The sequence below is a fragment of the Pleurodeles waltl genome, chromosome 2_2, assembly GCF_031143425.1.
Source record: "Pleurodeles waltl isolate 20211129_DDA chromosome 2_2, aPleWal1.hap1.20221129, whole genome shotgun sequence".
Classification (NCBI taxonomy): domain Eukaryota; kingdom Metazoa; phylum Chordata; class Amphibia; order Caudata; family Salamandridae; genus Pleurodeles; species Pleurodeles waltl.
Genome location: NC_090439.1, coordinates 850,622,338 through 850,643,501, shown reverse-complemented (window position 1 = coordinate 850,643,501; position 21,164 = coordinate 850,622,338). Strand labels below are relative to the sequence as shown.

The window sequence follows — 21,164 nt, the reverse complement described above, 5'->3', positions numbered from 1 at the left end:
GGTACTCACTACAAGCCAGTCCAGCCTCCTACATTGGTTGTGCAGCGGTGGGATAAGTGCTTTGAGACTACTTACCACTCTTGTCATTGTACTTTTCATAAGAGAAAAATATACAAAACAAGGTCAGTGTATATACACATAGCCAAAAAGTTTTGCATTTCCTCTTTTCACTCTTTTCTAAGTGCTGAAAAGTACTTCTAAACTTTCAAAAAGTTCTTAAAAGTTTAAAAAGTTTTTTCTGTCTTTCCAAAAAGTTCTGAATTTTTTTTTTCTCTTTGTCTATCACTTTAACTCTCTCTAAAAATGTCTGGCACAGGCCAAAAAGTTGAACTGTCCAAACTTGCATATGATCACCTTAGCTGGAAAGGAGCAAGGAGTCTCTGCATAGAGAGAGGTTTGAGTGTAGGGAAGAATCCTTCCTTAGAACTGTTAATTAATATGCTTAGAGTACAGGATAAGGCCATAAGTGCCCAATCTGTAGAAAAAGTAGCTAATGGTTCTCAATCTGATCCAGGGACTCCCCCAAGAAAAGGTTCAGGAAAGAAACTTCTCAGCCTGCCCATTACTAGACAGTCTAGCATAGTTGGTACAGAGGTTGAATCACATCATACTGATGATGTGCTCTCACATTATGCTGGTAGCCAAGCTGTTAGGGTGCCCTCTGTAAGGGACAGGTCTCCTTCTGTTCATTCCCATCATACCTCTGTATCTAGAAATGTCCCTCCCACCCACCCTGATGACAGATTGTTAGAAAGGGAGCTCAATAGATTGAGAGTGGAGCAAACCAGACTGAAGCTCAAGAAGCAACAGCTGGATTTGGATAGACAGTCTTTAGAAATAGAGAGGGAAAGACAGAAAATGGGTTTAGATACCCATGGTGGCAGCAGCAGTATTCCCCATAGTCATCCTGCAAAAGAGCATGATTCCAGGAATCTGCATAAGATAGTTCCCCCTTACAAGGAGGGGGATGACATTAACAAGTGGTTTGCTGCACTTGAGAGGGCCTGTGCTGTACAGGATGTCCCTCAAAAGCAGTGGGCTGCTATCCTATGGCTATCATTTACTGGAAAAGGTAGGGATAGGCTCCTTACTGTAAAAGAAAATGATGCTAACAATTTCCAAGTTCTTAAGAATGCACTCCTGGATGGTTATGGCTTAACCACTGAACAGTACAGGATAAAGTTCAGAGAGACCAAAAAGGAGTCTTCACAAGACTGGGTTGATTTCATTGACCAGGCAGTGAAGGCCTTGGAGGGGTGGTTACATGGCAGTAAAGTTACTGATTATGAAAGCCTGTATAACACAATCCTGAGAGAGCATATACTTAATAATTGTGTGTCTGATTTGTTGCACCAGTACCTGGTAGACTCTGATCTGACCTCTCCCCAAGAATTGGGAAAGAAGGCAGACAAATGGGTCAGAACAAGGGTGAACAGAAAAGTTCATACAGGGGGTGACAAAGATGGCAATAAGAAGAAAGATGGTGAAAAATCTCAAGATAAGCATGGGGATAAGGGTAAAACCAAAGATCCCACTTCAAATCTTAAACACTCTTCAGAGGGTGGGGATAAAACAAATTCTTCCTCTTCTTCCCAACCTGCACACATTAAAAAGCCTTGGTGCTTTGTGTGTAAAAACAGAGGCCATAGGCCAGGGGATAAGTCCTGTCCAGGTAAACCCCCTGAGCCTACCACCACTAATACATCAAGCTCTAGTGCCCCTAGCAGTAGTGGTACTAGTGGTGGGACTGCTGGCAACAGTCAAGCAAAGGGTGTAGTTGGGTTCACTTATGGGTCCATAGTGGAAACTGATGTAATCAGTCCCAAGACAGTTTCTGTCACACCTAGTGGCATTGGCCTTGCCACACTGGCTGCTTGTCCCCTTACAATGGATAAGTACAGGCAGACAGTTTCAATAAATGGTGTTGAGGCCTTGGCCTACAGGGACACAGGTGCCAGTTTCACTTTGGTGACTGAAAACCTAGTGCCTCCTGAACAACACATCATTGGACAACAGTATAAGATTATTGATGTCCATAACTCCACTAAGTTTCTTCCCTTAGCTATAATTCAGTTTAGTTGGGGTGGAGTTACTGGCCCTAAGCAGGTGGTGGTATCACCTAGCTTACCTGTAGACTGTCTCTTAGGTAATGACCTAGAGGCCTCAGGTTGGGCTGATGTAGAGTTTTATGCCCATGCAGCCATGCTGGGCATCCCTGAGGAATTGTTCCCTCTCATTTCAAGTGAAATGAAAAAGCAAAGGAGAGAAGGCCTGAAAACTCAGGATCCCTCTCCATCAACAGGTAAAAAGGGTATCACAGTATCCCCTAACCACCCTACCATTCAGGATACTATTCCTGTGGTGGGAGAAACCTCTCCTGGGGTGGCACCTGTTCCAAGGGAATCATCAGCTGGCAAAGCTGGACTCCCTGAGGTGGAAGTACCTCTCTGTGGGATAACTAACATTGGTGAGAAAAACAGCACCATTTTAGTTAACATGGAGCATCCCTCCAACCCTCCCAGAGAAACTTTAGTGCAGAAACCCTGCACTACCTCACAACACTTAGGACAGCATCCCTGCCCTAGTGTGGAGCTCATAGGACAGCATCCCTGCCCTGCTCCAACTCAAGAGAAACAGCATCCCTGTTCTCTCTTCCAGCCAGATGGACAAAGTTTTTGCCCAGCTATGGCTTTTCTGAGACAGCATCCCTGTCTGGCATTTCCATCACTACAAATAGGTTCAGTGGACAATTCCCACTGCTCTAAACTAAAACTTACTGATAGAAACTCTGAAAATACATCTTCACATTGTTGCTTAGCTAAAAAACTTCAAACAGGGTGGTTTACATCCCCACAGGGAAGTAACCATATAGTGGATGATAAAGGGAGTAACCAGTCTATTGCAGAGCTACTCTCTACTTATCACCACTTAGACAATAAAGTCTCAACTGGCCAAGGTTAGCCTTATTGTCCTTCGTTTTGGGGGGGGGGGGGGGTTGTGTGAGAAGGTAGCCTCTTTCTAGCCTTGTTACCCCCACTTTTGGCCTGTTTGTGAGTGTATGTCAGGGTGTTTGTCACTGTTTTCACTGTCTCACTGGGATCCTGATAGCCAGGCCTCAGTGCTCATAGTGAAAACACCATGTTTTCAGTATGGTTGTTATGTGTCACTGGGATCCTGCTAATCAGGACCCCAGTGCTCATAGGTTTGTGGCCTATATGTATGTGTCACTAGGACCCTGTCACACAGGGCCCCAGTGCTCATAGGTGTGCATGTATATGTTCCCTGTGTGGTGCCTAACTGTCTCACTGAGGCTCTGCTAACCAGAACCTCAGTGGTTATGCTCTCTCATTACTTTCAAATTGTCACTAACAGGCTAGTGACCAATTTTACCAATTTACATTGGCTTACTGGAACACCCTTATAATTCCCTAGTATATGGTACTGAGGTACCCAGGGTATTGGGGTTCCAGGAGATCCCTATGGGCTGCAGCATTTCTTTTGCCACCCATAGGGAGCTCTGACAATTCTTACACAGGCCTGCCACTGCAGCCTGAGTGAAATAACGTCCACGTTATTTCACAGCCATTTTACACTGCACTTAAGTAACTTATAAGTCACCTATATGTCTAACCTTTACCTGGTAAAGGTTAGGTGCAAAGTTACTTAGTGTGAGGGCACCCTGGCACTAGCCAAGGTGCCCCCACATTGTTCAGAGCCAATTCACTGAACTTTGTGAGTGCGGGACACCATTACACGCGTGCACTACATATAGGTCACTACCTATATGTAGCTTCACCATGGTAACTCCGAATATGGCCATGTAACATGTCTATGATCATGGAATTGCCCCCTCTATGCCATCCTGGCATTGTTGGCACAATTCCATGATCCCAGTGGTCTGTAGCACAGACCCTGGTACTGCCAGACTGCCCTTCCTGGGGTTTCACTGCAGCTGCTGCTGCTGCCAACCCCTCAGACAGGCAGCTGCCCTCCTGGGGTCCAGCCAGGCCTGGCGCAGGATGGCAGAACAAAGAACTTCCTCTGAGAGAGGGTGTGACACCCTCTCCCTTTGGAAAATGGTGTGAAGGCAGGGGAGGAGTAGCCTCCCCCAGCCTCTGGAAATGCTTTGTTGGGCACAGATGTGCCCAATTCTGCATAAGCCAGTCTACACCGGTTCAGGGACCCCTTAGCCCCTGCTCTGGCGCGAAACTGGACAAAGGAAAGGGGAGTGACCACTCCCCTGACCTGCACCTCCCCTGGGAGGTGTCCAGAGCTCCTCCAGTGTGCTCCAGACCTCTGCCATCTTGGAAACAGAGGTGCTGCTGGCACACTGGACTGCTCTGAGTGGCCAGTGCCACCAGGTGACGTCAGAGACTCCTGCTGATAGGCTCCTTCAGGTGTTAGTAGCCTTTCCTCTCTCCTAGGTAGCCAAACCCTCTTTTCTGGCTATTTAGGGTCTCTGTCTCTGGGGAAACTTCAGATAACGAATGCATGAGCTCAGCCGAGTTCCTCTGCATCTCTCTCTTCACCTTCTGATAAGGAAACGACCGCTGACCGCGCTGGAAGCCTGCAAACCTGCAACATAGTAGAAAAGACGACTACTGCAACTCTGTAACGCTGATCCTGCCGCCTTCTCGACTGTTTTCCTGCTTGTGCATGCTGTGGGGGTAGCCTGCCTCCTCTCTGCACCAGAAGCTCCGAAGAAATCTCCCGTGGGTCGACGGAATCTTCCCCCTGCAACCGCAGGCACCAAAAAGCTGCATTACCGGTCCCTTGGGTCTCCTCTCAGCACGACGAGCGAGGTCCCTCGAATCCAGCGACACCGTCCAAGTGACCCCCACAGTCCAGTGACTCTTCAGCCCAAGTTTGGTGGAGGTAAGTCCTTGCCTCACCTCGCTGGGCTGCATTGGTGGGAACCGCGACTTTGCAAGCTACTCCGGCCCCTGTGCACTTCCGGCGGAAATCCTTCGTGCACAGCCAAGCCTGGGTCCACGGCACTCTAACCTGCATTGCACGACTTTCTAAGTTGGTCTCTGGCGACGTGGGACTCCTTTGTGCAACTTCGGCGAGCACCGTTTCACGCATCCTCGTAGTGCCGGTTTCTGGCACTTCTCCGGGTGCTACCTGCTTCAGTGAGGGCTCTTTGTCTTGCTCGACGTCCCCTCTCTCTGCAGGTCCAATTTGCGACCTCCTGGTCCCTCCTGGGCCCCAGCAGCGTGCAAAAACGCCAAACGCACGATTTGCGTGTAGCAAGGCTTGTTGGCGTCCATCCGGCGGGAAAACACTTCTGCACGACTCTCCAAGGCGTGGGGGATCCATCCTCCAAAGGGGAAGTCTCTAGCCCTTGTCGTTCCTGCAGTATTCACAGTTCTTCAGCCTAGTAAGAGCTTCTTTGCACCAACCGCTGGCATTTCTTGGGCATCTGCCCATCTCCGAGTTGCTTGTGACTTTTGGACTTGGTCCCCTTGTTCCACAGGTACCCTCAGTCAGGAATCCATCGTTGTTGCACTGCTGATTTGTGTTTTCCTTGCATTTTCCCTCTAACACGACTATTTTGTCCTTAGGGGAACTTTAGTGCACTTTGCACTCACTTTTCAGGGTCTTGGGGAGGGTTATTTTTCTAACTCTCACTATTTTCTAATAGTCCCAGCGACCCTCTACAAGGTCACATAGGTTTGGGGTCCATTCGTGGTTCGCATTTCACTTCTGGAGTATATGGTTTGTGTTGCCCCTATCCCTATGTTTCCCCATTGCATCCTATTGTAACTATACATTGTTTGCACTGTTTTCTAAGACTATACTGCATATTTTTGCTATTGTGTATATATATCTTGTGTATATTTCCTATCCTCTCACTGAGGGTACACTCTAAGATACTTTGGCATATTGTCATAAAAATAAAGTACCTTTATTTTTAGTATAACTGTGTATTGTGTTTTCTTATGATATTGTGCATATGACACTAAGTGGTACTGTAGTAGCTTCACACGTCTCCTAGTTCAGCCTGAGCTGCTCTGCTAAGCTACCATTATCTATCAGCCTAAGCTGCTAGACACCCTATACACTAATAAGGGATAACTGGGCCTGGTGCAAGGTGCAAGTACCCCTTGGTACTCACTACAAGCCAGTCCAGCCTCCTACAGTTACCCCGCTCTCTAAACGAGGGCATTGGCTTTCTTACACGAAACAGCACCGGCACTTTCAAAACGCCAATAGGCCTCTAGGTTCATATATGGGTTATTATGTTTTATAGTGTGGTGCATACATTTAAACCGGGTCAACAAATGCAGGAAAGCAGTGGTTGGTGCTGCAGAGGCTTCCTGTAGGTAGCTGTAGTTAGATACGGGACCTTGTTGGCTTTTTCAGAAAAGATCTATGCAGAGGTGGAAAACTTTAAAGGAAAGGAACGAGAGGCGACTGCATGGCTGGAAGGAGGGGTTTGGTGGGAGCGTAAAGGCACGAGAAGCGCCACAGCAGGAGAGAGGAGGGAGTATAATAATGTGAGGACCCGAGGACACATTTACATACAACACAACGAGAGGATGCATTTGGAGAGAAGTAGCCACTAATGTTCAAGGAGTTGACAGGAAAGTTAAAAATTAAATAGGATACGTAAAAATGTATAAAATCGAAGCGATGACCTAGGCAGATCCCATAGAAAGGATATGAGAAATGTGAATAGCAAGTACCTGTAGATGTGGCCAGGTGAGGTATGCGTGGTGAAAGGTACAGAAGGGATGTCTACTCTGCAAACTTTACCAGCGGCGGTCGATAAGAGTATTAAAAGAGGTGCAAAGGGCACTTCCAAATTACAAAGTAAAGCAGAGAAAAGAGAATCTTCGCTGTAGTGGGGCTAACTAAAGAAAAGCCAGATAAAATTCACGAGTGGACACCCGAAAGGTAGGTTTAGGTGCACAAGAGAGTCTTTTTGTCCTAGTCCCCCTGCTTATTCCAGCAATATTCTCAAGCTGAGTTTGCCTTTTAAACAATACTGTGATGATACTGTCAGGGAAGGGCCTAATTGCAGCATGGAAACAGAAGACGACTGCCTGCTGGAAGAATTATCTTCCGCCTGACAAAGGACTGTGGAAATAATTTGTCTTTAGCTTTATCTTTATTTATGTGAAAAGTTGGTCCAAGGACTAAGGGGAGACAGCCTCTTGCTTACAAAGACAAAGGGGACAAAACCCTGTCCAGAGCAGCCTCCTTGCCTATTTAACTTCTATTCCAGGCCAGATAAAGAGCTGTGCTGGTCTGGAATACAGCCAGTAGACCAGCAGCATCTGAACATTTTGTCAACCAACTCATGGGAGTCTTTCCACTATGTCTTTATAGCAAACAAAGCCCAGCTAGCTAGGTGTGTTACATCTGCTGCAGAGCAAATCTACGAAACTGCTGCAACTGGACATTTTGCTGCGGACCCAACTGGGATTTGTGATGAGTCTTCTGACAACTTGAAATAGTGACCTGGTGCAAATAAAGACTTTTTGCAATGTTTGAAGAGTTTGAGATTGACATTTTCAAACAGTTGAGACAAATAAGAAATATCTCCAGGCAACTGGAACAAGGTGTTAAGGTTGCATGAAAATCTTGCCGGCTTTATTTGAGGTTTTTCTTGCTAGGAGCTTTTAATGTGAAGTTTTAGCTCACTGTAAAACTAAGAAAAATAAGAATCCGCTCTAGTGGAGCTCTGTTTGGCTACAGGTTAAGGCCCTGCCCGCATGAAGAATTTAGACCTTCAGAAAAAGTTTAAAACCTTAGATTAAACGAAAATGAACCACCAACCCTTACTAACCTGCTGAAAAAACTCGACAGACACAAAGCGTGCTTATGTCATATTTGTCCATAAACTTGGTCTCTGGTGAACCAACAACTTGTATTGGTCCACTCTTCATTGCCAGTCACCCTCAGAGGGTGTTGATGCCCTGATCAATCGCTCCCTATTGATTTACATTGCATTGTCAGATCCTATTTATTCCTTCATCTCATTTTCTTCATTTTGGTGTCATCTAATCAGTAGGTTTTGCTCTTTTTAACTAACTTAGTTTTAAAGTTAAAACGATCGATCCCTTTTTTATTTCATGAGACACTTGTTAAGTTTTCACATAGGAAATACACAGATACCAACAAGCAACATAATTTAAGACTGCAGCATGCCCAGCTAGAGTCTCAAAATATCATATATCATAGAGGGTTAACATAATAGCTTAGAGAGGTTTATAAAGGCCTCAGTACTTTCGATATATTGAAGTCACATTGTTAGTTAAACAATAGTGGACCAATCAGTTTCACTGGCAAAGTTTTGAGACACTGCTGAATTAGCTTAATATGGCAAGAGTTACCTAAAGTTATGAGTCAATTTGAGATACGAAAATAAGTAAAATAGAGAGCGGAGAGAAACAGAAAGAAAGAAAGGAAGGAAGAGAGAAAACAGGGAGACTGTAATTGGTGTTCCAGGCACTACAGAAATCATGGCAATGCTAATGATGTTGAGTCGGTTGATGCAGGTCAGTCATCTATACAGCCCGGGCAACAGGGTTTGAAAGAATGGATTTAAGAATCAGTTGGCCATGGTGGTTTAACTTTTTCCAGGTAAGTATCCAGCATGCTCCAGATTGAATGGGATGGTGAGATCCACAGGTATTTTTGTGTCAAAATAAATTCAGCATGTAGCATAACCATTGCCACCATGAGTGAATTGAGATATTATCCAGGTCTTTCTATATCAAGAGAATGGTTTTATGAGCAAATGTGAACATAAAGTATAGGAGAAATCGGTCATATTTGCTTGGACCTATTCTTTCATTACATACCTGTTAGACCTGGCATCCTTGGTAAGGGTTACCCCCTAACGTTTTGCTTTCACCCCTCCTACTTGCTGACTTTGTTTTTGCTGGCTTTTTATCACTGGTTAGCAGTAGTAAAGTGTGCAAAGTGCTTGTGCTCTCTCCTTAAAACATGGTAGAATTGGCTTATACCCAACTGGCGTATTTAGTTTACTTGTAAGTCCTCAGCAAAGTGGCATTATTTGTGACTAGGGCCTGTAAGTTAAATGCTACTAGTGGGTCTGCAGCACTGATTGTGCCACCAACTTAAGTAGCACTTTAAATAGGGGCGTGGCCTAGTAGATGGCTGACAGGACGTAGCTGAGCTCGGCTGTCAGGCCGACCAATCTTATCCTGCAGCATCCTAATGCCAATCTGCTAATTTGAAGCAAGGGTGGCTGATATCCTGTACCCTGCGATCGTGACCATGCCAAAAAGGGCACTTTCTTACACAGTCAAGACTGCATCGGCCATGGCAGGTAAAGGAACCCGTTCCCGGGGCTGAGCGGTGACTCATGGAGCCCCTTGGGGTGAGCCGCGGCTCCTCTCTAGAGCAGAAAGAAGGCAAGCTCATGGTGAGGAAGTAGGTCGCTTGAAAAGACAGGCCCCTGTGGCTGGGCAAGCTGGAGCTCCCGGAGACGGTTTAGGGTGTCTGAAAGTGATAGTGTGGCTCTGCAGGGCACTGCCTGCAGATGGCCTCTGCCTGTTGCCGGCTGCCTGGGGTCCTGCTTACATCCTGGAGCACATAGTAGTACCGAATGGCCGGGGTGAACCAAAATCGTGACTGCAGAGCAGATGCATGCCCCCTAGTGCATGTGAGGCGTTTGGCACATTTGAGGGGTTCTCAGTTGGCACCCCAGGATGGAGGAATGGGCATCATCTTGGGGAGAGGCCTGGGAGCCCCAGAGAGATTGAGGGCCCAGGCGCATGAGTGTGAGCCAGCGAGCCCCAGGTGTCAAGTGGAGGGAGTCGCTGGGGAGCCTCTGGGGAGCCTGGGAGCAGAGCATCCTTACTGCCAGAGCGGAGGGGCCTGGCACGACACAGACCCCACGCAGGGAATGCATTTGGGTGGCAGGAGCAGGGGCACCTTGGGGTCTTGTCCTAGTGGGGGTAGCCCAAGCTGCGCTCGGGGGATGCCGCTGGGGTGGGGCTCTGTGCAGAAACCTGCGACTGTGTGGCAGTGCCTGAAGGGGGCCCGGCTAGTGGAGTGGTGCATTGGAGTGCTTGGGAAATCGAAGACACCTGGTCCCCCCAACATCATTTGATGCCGCGGGGACTCGTGCAGTATGGTACAGCATAAAAGGGCCCTTGTGGGGTCTTGGAGGTGACACTGATTCTGCTGCTGCTGGTGGGGCCCAGCGCTGGGTTCCTAGAGAGCTTGGTTTTCCTGGTCCACAACTGTAAACCTGTGGGGAGGTACCTGCAGCTGCTGGGTACTGTGCACCATGGAGAAGGACATACTTGCACGCCCAGACTCTAACAACACTGTAGCACAATATACCACACCCAGGCAGCCTTCTCAGCAGTTTACCAGGCAGGGGGGTGCAGAATCCAGCAGCTACTCCCGGGAGGGGGACCCCTCTAATGCCAATCTACTGGTGGCCATACAGGGATCCTACACACCCTTGGAACACAAGATTGATCCTGTTTCCATTGACGTTAACTTGCTTAGAGCTGACCTGTGGAAAGTGACTGTCAAGTTGAAGATGGCAGAGGGTAACATTGAAAGTCTGCAAGGGGATGTCTCCCTGTTTAATCAACAAATGGCTAGGCTGTCTACTGTTACAAGTGTGCGGGAACAGAGGGGGGGGGGAATGCAGAAGGCCGCCATAATCGCAATAATATTTGGGTGCTGGGATTCCCAGAGCGGATTGAGGGGGCAACTGCGGAGGAGTTTCTGGAGGCTTCGGTGAGACAGCCTCAGCCCCCTCATTCTGCCCCCACCTCTCGAGGGCTACCATAGCCAAGATCATGAATTATCGAGACAGGGACTGTATTTTATTAAACTTAATTGCTGTAGTTTGCTGTGTGCAGGGAGCTGATGGGGGGAGGAATGTGTGGGGTGGGGTGTCACAGCCCCCAGAATCCACCACAGACCCAGGAGGCTGGTGAGGGCTTTATATCGCATTGTGCTCCACAAGGGCACAGGGTGTGCCCGGGCCAAGAGCGGGCCTGTCTGCGCCCATCACAGCCCAAAAGAGGCTGGGCTAAGCCCCTTCTCTTTGACCTCCTTCTCCAAAGTAAACTGTTTTTCTTTCACGCCAAACCTCTGGTATTATATCACTGAGTAGTGATTTTAATACCAGACTGCTGTAACATAGAGAAAGATGGGAAAAAAGAAAAATATTAGCGGTCCGCCAGTTACTATCTTCCTGGCCAAAAGTACATTTATTGATAGGATGTCAGAAAGTGCTGTGGGAGTCATCGGCACGGAAACAGCTCTCACCGAGAGAAGGCTCTCTCTGAACTGTGGTCCAGTTTCAGGTTTAACTCCAACTGAGGCTTTAGCATCATCACCTCTGGTAGAGCTCCCTTGCTCACCCGGGTAACCTGCAGTAGAGGGATACTCAACAAGCCAGAAGTTTGCCATCTCAGAATAGCCCAAGATGGTAACTAAAAGCAAAAAGATAAGGCGGGTAGATAGGCAAACCCACCTAAGGCTAATATCCAAGTTTGTTTCTTCGATAGTGAGTACCTCATTGAGGGTTACATATTAAATTGAAAGAATTGAGCTAACACCTTTGATACAGCAATTAGAAGTAACTGAATCCCAGCTCACTCTCTTGAGGTGGAAGAGTCTGCTGCCAGTGAGTAGGGACATTGGGTTTCTTACGATTATTCACTCACTGCCAGACTCCCAGCCCATTATGAGTGGAACAAATCACCTGGTAGTGGTAAAGGGGGGTGCAGTGACCAGTTTCCAATCAACTTTGGGATCCCAGGGGTCAGGACTAATTTCTGTAAGTGGCCCTGACAACCCACAACCCAGTGAGCAACCTCAAATTGTGTGTGAGTGTATGGGGGGTGGGGCAGGGATTGTGGACATATAGCCACCAGGAGCAACGGGGCCAATGGGATTGGTTTGGAACAGATGGAAACAGATCCAATCATTCCTCAAGTTTAGTCCATATTAACCTCCTTCCTACAGCCTGCCTATATGTTGCTGTTTTTATTGAAGTACCCCCATGGGAAAAACAGACAGAGTTCCATGCGCAGTTGGCCAACTAGGTCTTGGACTGGCTAGTCCGCCACAGGGATTTCCTATTATATCAGACAGAGAATATCCTGTTAACAAGGAGGGTTGGCTGTATTGTCCCAGGACCTATTAAAACTGGTAGAGATTGTCATTATCAACCTTGGAGCACTGCAGTCAGGCCAAAGGCTTCTGTTTGGAAATCTGAGTAATAATTATGCGAAAAGTGCTATTACCTTGGTCCCACTTGGGTACTTTTATAAGCCCCGCCGGTTTCTACCTTCAAATCAGATTCTGCAAGGCTCGAGGCACAGCGAAGGAGACCCTAATTTCTTTCGAAATCTCTTTCCTTAAAAAGTTGTAGCACAGTTGAGTCCACCTAGTACCTTCATAGAGCACTCAAGTGATCACATTTTGGTGCTGGTTGTCAACCGGTTTGAAGTTGCGGCTGATACTGACTGACCAATAGTAAACTTATCATTCTCCCCCTTACTGGAGTCTATTAATGTTTTTTTTGCCCCAACAATGTCTGGCTCTTCGGTGACTACAAGCAACAAGCACCCCTTCTCTCTCCTAAGCTGGAACATTGCAGGCCTCAGGGGTAAGATTACAGACTCTGATTGGCTTAACTTCATAGCTGCCTATGACATTATTGCTTTTCAGGAGAGCTGGGCCACTTCACCACTCTCTTGCTCCGGCTTTGCTTGTTATTCAAGCCCCGCTGTACCATCTACTCGAGGCATAGTTAGTAGAGGTCTCTCGGTCTGGTTTCAATTGATTTTTAAAATAAATGTGACTGAGAATGACACAGGTTGTCCAGCTTTTCAAGTTCTGTGCATCAAGGACAATTTGAGCCTGTTTTATTTTTATCTGATTATTCTCTATAATTATGATTTTATTAATGTAAACAGTGTGTATTTTAGGGAACTACTTATGTTTGTATATCATTTTCAACCAATGTTGACTGCCTTGGTGAGGTCATAGACTTTGTTAATGTTATGCTTGTTAGAATAAAACAACTGGCACGCTTTGTGGGATCTGGAGTGCATAGTCATGGTGCTCTCCTTGTTTGGTGGCCCCTGGTGGCTCTATTGGATTGAGTGCTTTTGAGCATCAAATAGTGTACATGCACTAGGTGTGACTGTGCAAGAGAATGGCTGCTCCAGGCTGGGTCACATGGTCCTGTTTGGATGGGGGTGGTTTCAGACTCTCCTTGCGGGGGTGCGGGAAGATCCTGATCGCTCGCATTTTAGGTTACATGGTCGGGTTGGGAGCTGGGTGGGTGGGGCCCTGTCACTATTAGACAGGCAAAGGTTTCTAGGGTTGTCCTGGTGCATTAAATGAGTGGACACCTGTAGGCACTATGTTACACTATACTAGTCCAGGGGTAGTTCATGGTTGGGGTTTAGTTGTGTTGATGCGTGTTGTTGCAGCAGTGCTGGGTGTTATTGCACTGTAGTTCATGGGAGTGATAGTAGCATTTCTTCATTTACACGGGAGATAAGTATAGATTCTGGGCATGGAATGTCCGGGGTTTTGGATCTTTCACCAAGTGCTAAAGCGTGCTCTCTTTCGTAAAAAGACATAAAATTAATGTAGCCTGTCTCCAAAAGACCCACCTGAGTGACGCTGAGGCTGATAAAGTGGCTAAGAAATGCAAGGGTCACATTAATCATGATTCTTACTCTATACATGCTAGATAAGTCCAGATCTCGGTTGCTCTGGGCACTCCTTTTTTCCTGACATACTTGGAGGAAAATGTTCAGGGGCATTGTGTGTTGATACAGGTGCAGATGGATGAGCGGTACATATCTTTGCTAAACACCCATGCACCCAATACGGACAACCCTGACTTCTTCTATGGTGTGCAAGACTTGGTTAGCCAAGATGCTCACGTGCCTCTACTCTGGTTGGGTGACTTTAATTGTGAGTTGGATGGAGAACTGGACAGGTTTCCCCCTCGATAGGAGAAGGATGTCACCCCTGTTACACTTTTGATAGCAGCACACGGTGCTCGGGCGGCCTCTCAGGCAGCGATCATGGCTACGTTTCAGAGGAAATTATAGATGGTTTACAGGGGTAATCCAGACATCACCCAGACAAGGATGGAGGCATGTCTTGGGTGCCTTGAGCACCCGAGAGTGAGAGAGGTGGTGAGTGCTGAATTGGACTCTGGCCTCACGTTGGATGCATTGAAGACGGCATTGTAGATGCTATCTAGGCACAAGGCCCATGTGGGGATGGGTTCCCAGCAGAATTCTACCAGGATTTCTCCACTACTCTGACTCATGGTCTCCTGGAAATGTATCTGGAGGCATAGGACGAAGGGGTACTACCACCAACCATGTGAGAGGGGGATTGTTGCATGCTGCCGAAGCCTGGAGGGGGTAGGGTAGATCCTGTGGTGTATTGCCTGCTTACTATGATGAACAAAGATGTGAAGATCCTCTGTAAAATGTTATCTAATTGCCTGAGCCCTGTCATGAGCGACCCAGTACATGAGGACCAGTGCTGGTTCATTCCTGGTCGCAGCACTGGCAAGAACCTAAGGAGACTCACTCATGTGCTGCATGAGGTGGGGGGAGGGGATGAGGAAATAGCAGTGGTTTCTGTGGACATAGAAAAAGCATTTGATACGACAGATTGGGGGAACTAAAGGAAGTCTCAAGGGTAAGAGGATTTCAGCCAAAATTCCGTGCCGAGGTCAGTTTGCTTTATACATGCCCAGCGCAGTGGTTCCCAACCTGTGGTCCGCGGACCCCCAGGGGTCCGTGACACATTCCCAGGGGGTCCACAGGCCTGGGACGTGAGGAAGGCAATTCTCCTCTCACAAACACTTACATTGTTAAATTTTTATTGCTTCCCTTGAGCAGTTTTAAAAGCACTGCAAACTTCCTCGTATATCCAGCAGCTTTCGGACAAAAATAAAAGCGTCAAGATTACTCTACTGATTATTGTCCCTGCTGGAGAGGGATGGGAGTTTTGTCTGGTGGCAGTTTTGACTCTAAAGGTAGCACAGATGGTTAATGTGCCTGCTGCAAAGAACCTGTATCAGGAAAAGAACAGTATTTTATGTGCAAGGCACAACGGGTTACTGCTTTTGTTTCTTTCCTTACTGTGCAGTACGTAAATTACAATCAAACTAGAACAGTGAGCTATGTACTGCCATAAAGGAGCTGCATGCAAACTGCAAGGCACTAATTAGAAAGTAATTTTTTTTCCCTAGACTTTCATTTTTCTTGCGCTGCTAAAAAAGATTTGCTTGCATAGAAATGCATTCTTATCATTAAAGTCAATGCTAACCACTGAGCTCTGTTCTGAATCCTGAGTTTGTGCTTCCCCAGACCAAGCACTCTTGGAAAATGCCGACCAGTATAGATGACTTGGATCGTACACCTTGTTTTCCCCTGTAAAGTGCTCTGACTCCCTACACTGGTATGAGAGGTGCTATAAAACAAATGAATCACATATTTATGTGAAAAAACGTTCTCAGATCTATATACCTATAGATAAAAACAGGAATTGCTTGGGAAATGTTGAATCTGACCTGAGAATTCAGCTTCCCTAAAAAACTAAACATTGAGAAGTTAGTCGCCGAGATGCAGTGCCAACCTTCCCATAAAACCTTTTCGATTTTGCATATTTTTTCAATATAAAATAATTATATTGTTAGTAATTCAAGCGTTTGTTTGGTGTGCACGTTTGTGGATTTTTTGCAAATTACTGTTTTAATGTTTGCAATTTAAGTTGCTTCTGGGTCCCTGACTTCCAGTAATGATTCAGTGGCGGTCCTCAGTAGTCAAAAGGTTGAGAACCACTGCCCTAGTGCTCAGTGAGTTGATAATTGGGGATGGCCATTGGGCATGGTTGTCCATTGTCGCCCTTATTGTCTGGGCCTGCAATAGAGCCCATGGTGATTTGGGTTTGTTGAGAACTGCACAGATGGAGCATAGAGCTGGGGGCGATGCAGCACCTTGTATCGCTTGTGCATATTACATGAGTTTTGGGACAGTGTATGGGCTGTGCCTCAATCGTAGGAAATTATTGTTGTTTCTGTTGGTGGTGCTGGTGGAGATCCAAAGGGATGTTCTGCTGGATTTGGTGCTCAGGTGGGAGCTAGAATGTTTTTGCTACCTGGGAATCATGGTCACCCACTCAAAAAAAGAACCAGATACAAAAAAATATAGGCAGGGTGCTGGACTTTCTATGGTCCTCTGTCGGATTTTGTAATCCATTACTGCTGTCGCTTATGGGCAGGACAGCTGTCTCCAAGATGGTGCACCTTCTGCATTATCTTTATATAATACAGAAGTCTCTCTGCTCTATGCCCGCTAGAGTTTTTAGGCAGCTCGATTCCTTACTTACTTCAATTCTTTGGGGGGGTAAGTGCAGCAAAGTGACCAGAGAAACACTGATGAGGGCGGGTTGTAAGTGCCACAGCTAAAGTATTATTAATTTGCAGCCACAATGCAGCATACAACCAGATGGCTGGCCGAGGGGATTAACTGGAAGAAACGACTGCTGAAAGGGATAGTCTTTGGGGGGTGGGGGGGTGGAGGACCTTCCTGCATTGTTGATGGAAGGATCAAATGTGTTGACAACCTCCCTTATGTGGTCTGACTGACAGCCCGGGTGTGGCAAAGGTTTGTAATGGTGGTGCTTAGGAGAGTGCCATTTCACCAAGAGCTGCCGGTATGGATCCTTGCTCCACTTTGGACATGGCAGGCAGTATGTCCTATCAATCATGGCAGGAAGGGAGCTGCACAATATAGGGTGACCTAAACCCAAATGAGAACTTTTTCTCCGTAAGGAAGCGCAGATTGAGTTTAGATGGGCCCTGGGCATTTTTTACATTACTTGGGACTGGTGGCAGTTGTCCAGCAGACATGTGGGTTGTATCCTGCGGCACCTCCTGCGACTGGCACCCTGGGGGTCATGTCATGCGAAGTGGGGAGACATTTGGTGTCACCGCCATATAAGACCATGGTAGCAGATGTCGCACACTGACGCGTGTGTGCACGGGAAGCATGGGAGCTGGTCCTTGGGAAGCAACTGCCGGTTGAGGACTGGTCACGATTGTGCTCCCTGACAAGGAAACTCTCTAGCAATGCTTGTTTCAAGCTGATTTATTTTAACTTTCTTCACTGCACATATGAAACGCCTTTGGCACTGAGCCGTATATTTATGGATCGAACAACTCCATGTCTGCGCTGTAGTCTGGAGAGGGACTGATTTTATGCATTTGGCTAGGAGATGCCCACTCACACATGCTTATTGGGCACTCGTTGTAGAATAGTACACACCTTGGCATTGCGGAATGACCTTACACCACAGTTTTGTCTACTGGGGAATATGGTGAGGCCCAAGAGGCAGGAAATGGCTTACACGTGCATGCAGCTGCCCTGGTGTTGGTTAGGAGGCACGTAGCCATCTTGTGGATAGGACCAGGGTCACCAACCATAGACTGCTAGGAGAGGGATGTTGTAAAATGGTCACTGGCATAGGATGGTGGTTGGCAAAGAAAGTATGTATGAAAAGTTGTAGAAATGATAAGCTTTACGATGACTTAGATGCATGTGTGATGCAGTGTGAACTTTTTATGTCCCCGTCACGGTTAAACCTGAGTGCAAATGACACAGATTCTGATGCCTAATGATATTGCCTATTGTACTCAGAACAGTCCAACTTGATTTGGGACTATATCTTTCTGTTTTGCTAATTTACGTTTTGAGCTCCTTGTCTCCTACATAATGTGCAATGTACTTTAAAAGTGAGACATGAACTTCTTAATTTTACATGTCCTAGTAGTGAAAAACTACATTCGTTTTTTACTAGTGCAAGGCCTATCAAGGTCCCATAGGATAACATTGGGGTTATCTTATTACATTTAATAAGCTGTAATTTTCAGATGGGAACAGATTACAAGTTTGTATTTCTTGTCCTTGGAATTGTAAAGAAGAATCTTAATTTATGGTGAAGTCAGATTTTAGATTACAATTTTGAAGATGCCACTTTTAGAAAGTTGGTATTTTCCTGCATTAGCCATTCGGTGCCTGTAACCTTGCTCTGGGTCACATGACTGGGTGTAGTTGGCAGTTAGGCTTTCTGTATTCCTCCTAAACAGACACACACAACAGAGAGCTTAGGTGTGCCTGGATGGGCCTTCACTTCCAGGATGAGAGGACTGGTTGGACACAGCCCCACTTACACTTGAACAGACTGTGTCTGACCTCCACACTAAAGGCTGCATACCACATTTGGTTGGTCTGGAGCCAGGACAGGGAAGGTAGGATGCCTGGGACTTTAAATGGAAATCTCTAGAAGCTCCTCCTGACTTAAAAGGCACAACTGGGTATGAATATTGGACAACAGACACAAACTCTTCAGTACACTTCTGGACCTGTGTGCCAAGAAGAAGGACGGCTGTGCTTTTGAAAGGACTGCCACTCTACTGGACTGCTGCCCCACTGTACTGACCTGCTGCCTGGGGCCTTCTTGCCTGGATGAGAAGGACTGGAACTGCATCTATTGAACTCAGGACACCTGAGTGACTCCCAGGGCTAGTTGGCTGGCCTCCTGACTTGAGCCTCTGGGACAAAAGGCTCCAACAACCTCAACCCCATTACCTGGACTCTGCCATCTGAGTTTACCCTGCCATGTGGTGCCACCCCTGTCCGGGACCCTTGCAAGTGGGCCTAAGGTGCTCTGCCAGCCTCCATGGATGCAGTGGAACCAACGCAGCTCATCTGCTGCGCAACCAACACATTGCCGCTGCTGCTTGGATCATCCCCCTCGCAAAGACCTGCACCTCAAACTCGTATGCGCAACACATCCTCAGTGCAGGCCCTCGCATCCCTCATCATTGGCTCCTTGGAACTTATGCATCCCCCTGACTGTGGGACACATCCTTGATGCCAAACTTTGCATTGCAAGCCCCATCGATGGGATCATCAACAATGACACAGGCCCTGGCATCGCAGCCTCACCTCATTCAGAACTGGCATAGTTTTGGCTGCACGTCACTTCTTCAACATGGACCCTCTCAACGCTCCACAAACCAGGATTGAAGGTACGCTGTTCAGTGGGCCTAACAGGGTCTCTGTAGTCGACCCACGCTCCATCGTGATCAGTCTAAACTTGTGACTTTGTCTCGGTCCAGTGTGACCACGAATACGTAGTTGACGCTTTATGCTTTTTGGTGCTCTATTCGCTAAAACCTTAAAAATTACATGTCACTGGTTCTACTTACTGGATTTTTCTAATTTTGGTATTGTGTTATTTATTAAAAAAAATAACTTTTTAAATCTGATGTGGAATCCTTCATGTGTGGTGTTTTCACTTCATTACTGTTTGAAGGATTGCACAAATACTTTACAAGTTGCTTCTAAGTTCAGCCTGACTGCTCTCCGCAAGCTTAATTTAGTGCTGCCTTGTTCCTCACCCTGACATGGATAGTGGTTGCTGTTTGACCATGGCTCACACCCCAGGTAAATAGCAACCCAAATTCTCATAATAACTATGGGCCTAAAAGTGTGCAACAGAAACGTCTAGGTGGGAGGAAACCAAATATTTTTTTTATATATGTGTAGATCTTATCCCATAATTCCTTTGGAAGTGATGGTCCACAGCTGGGAATATTTAGTCCATGGAGGGCCTGACTGCTATAATCAATGATAGAATGTTTAGGTTTGAAAGAATTTGGTCACTATTAAAAACTTATGTCAAGAAGCATATAGATGGAGTTAACTCGACTACCACCTTGCCTGATGTTCTGCAGTGATCACAGCTAGAAGGACTCTCAGTGCCTGATAGCGACTCTGGGGAAGACAAGGATGATCCCTTATAAATAGATCTTTACGTTATGGTTATATATTACTGCAGGTTCTATGGTCTATTTAACTAAGACTGTATGGGGAAACCCTCAACTATGCCCTGTACTGTCAATTAGAGGTTAATGCTACCCTTTTCTATTGTAAACATCCTGGATTACTGTTACAAAAAACATAACAGTAGTCCTTTCTGAGATTCAAAATTAACTGTGTACTTTTAGACTTACTATTTTAAATGACTGTAACCTCTCGAGGCTTGCGTTTCAGACTCTCCAGGCGTGTCAGAGGTCGGGCATTTGTGGGTTTCTTGCTTCCATCTGCACTACTTATTCTGCATTCTTTTTGAAGGTTCTTCAGAAGCTCCATTAATTCTCGCTTCTCCAGATCTGCCTGCTCAAGGTCTTGCCGATGTTGTCTTTCTGCTGCCATGAGGGAGTGCACATCGGACATCATCCGTGACACCTGGCTCTAAATACAAAAGACCAAAGGTCAATACTATACTGAGGGTAGCTGGATACCACAGTGAAATAAGTATCACTTTGCACATAATGCCTTCTTTATTAGTAAGAATGTAGATGATATGTATGTATATGTTAAAGATTGTACAGATCGATTTGAAGTTTTTACCATTCCCTCATAACCCCATAAAGAGGAGATCAAAAACATTTCTAAAGGCCAACATTAACACAAATGGTGCCATTTTCACTTAAACAGAAGACTTATCAGACACAGCTTTCAAAGTTCTACAAAGGAGTTAGTTTACATGAGACTACAACATTCTAATCTCCTGTGAGATACACAATCAAGATAGGCATGGAGGCTCAATCTGCAAGACCTCCCTGTCATTTGTTATAGAAAAATAGACCGGAGGAGTGTATTCAGGATAATGTATGGATTGATGTTTTATAGGTGTGCTCATTTTTTGTCAGTAAAAAGATTGCATCAGCATCCAATACTTAAAGATGATGTTTTAATGATAATTCATATACAGTTGCGGTTGAAACTTATGGCTGAAAAGAGAGAGAGAAGGACGGAGGGTGTGTATTTTTACACTATGTCAAATTTACATATATTGGGTGGGGGTGGATCTGCTTTCTAGTCTGCATGGATGTTGGATCATTTAACAGTTTTTACTGCTGGCCATGAGACCTTTGTTCTAAGGCTCCACCTATTATCACATATTGTGTTCAACATTCCTTTGGAAAAATCAATGTGTGCTCCCTGTGAATCAGTATTAAAGTCAATGTCTTGATGATCACAGAATTGACACTGGATGGCACCTATCTACAGTGGGCACTACAGGAGGCAATGATGCTG

General features: G+C 46.2%; 1 protein-coding gene across 1 annotated transcript in view; it reads right to left on the bottom strand.

Moving 5' to 3' along the window:
- LOC138282672 (RING finger protein 151-like) overlaps nt 1-21,164 on the bottom strand; it is a 160,697-nt gene that overhangs the window by 7,660 nt on the left and 131,873 nt on the right. Inside the window, exon 6 of the mRNA XM_069220483.1 lies at nt 20,075-20,315. Within this exon, the coding sequence (XP_069076584.1) occupies nt 20,079-20,315 (237 nt within the window). The 3' untranslated portion in view covers nt 20,075-20,078. The remainder of the gene's footprint in view (nt 1-20,074; nt 20,316-21,164) is intronic.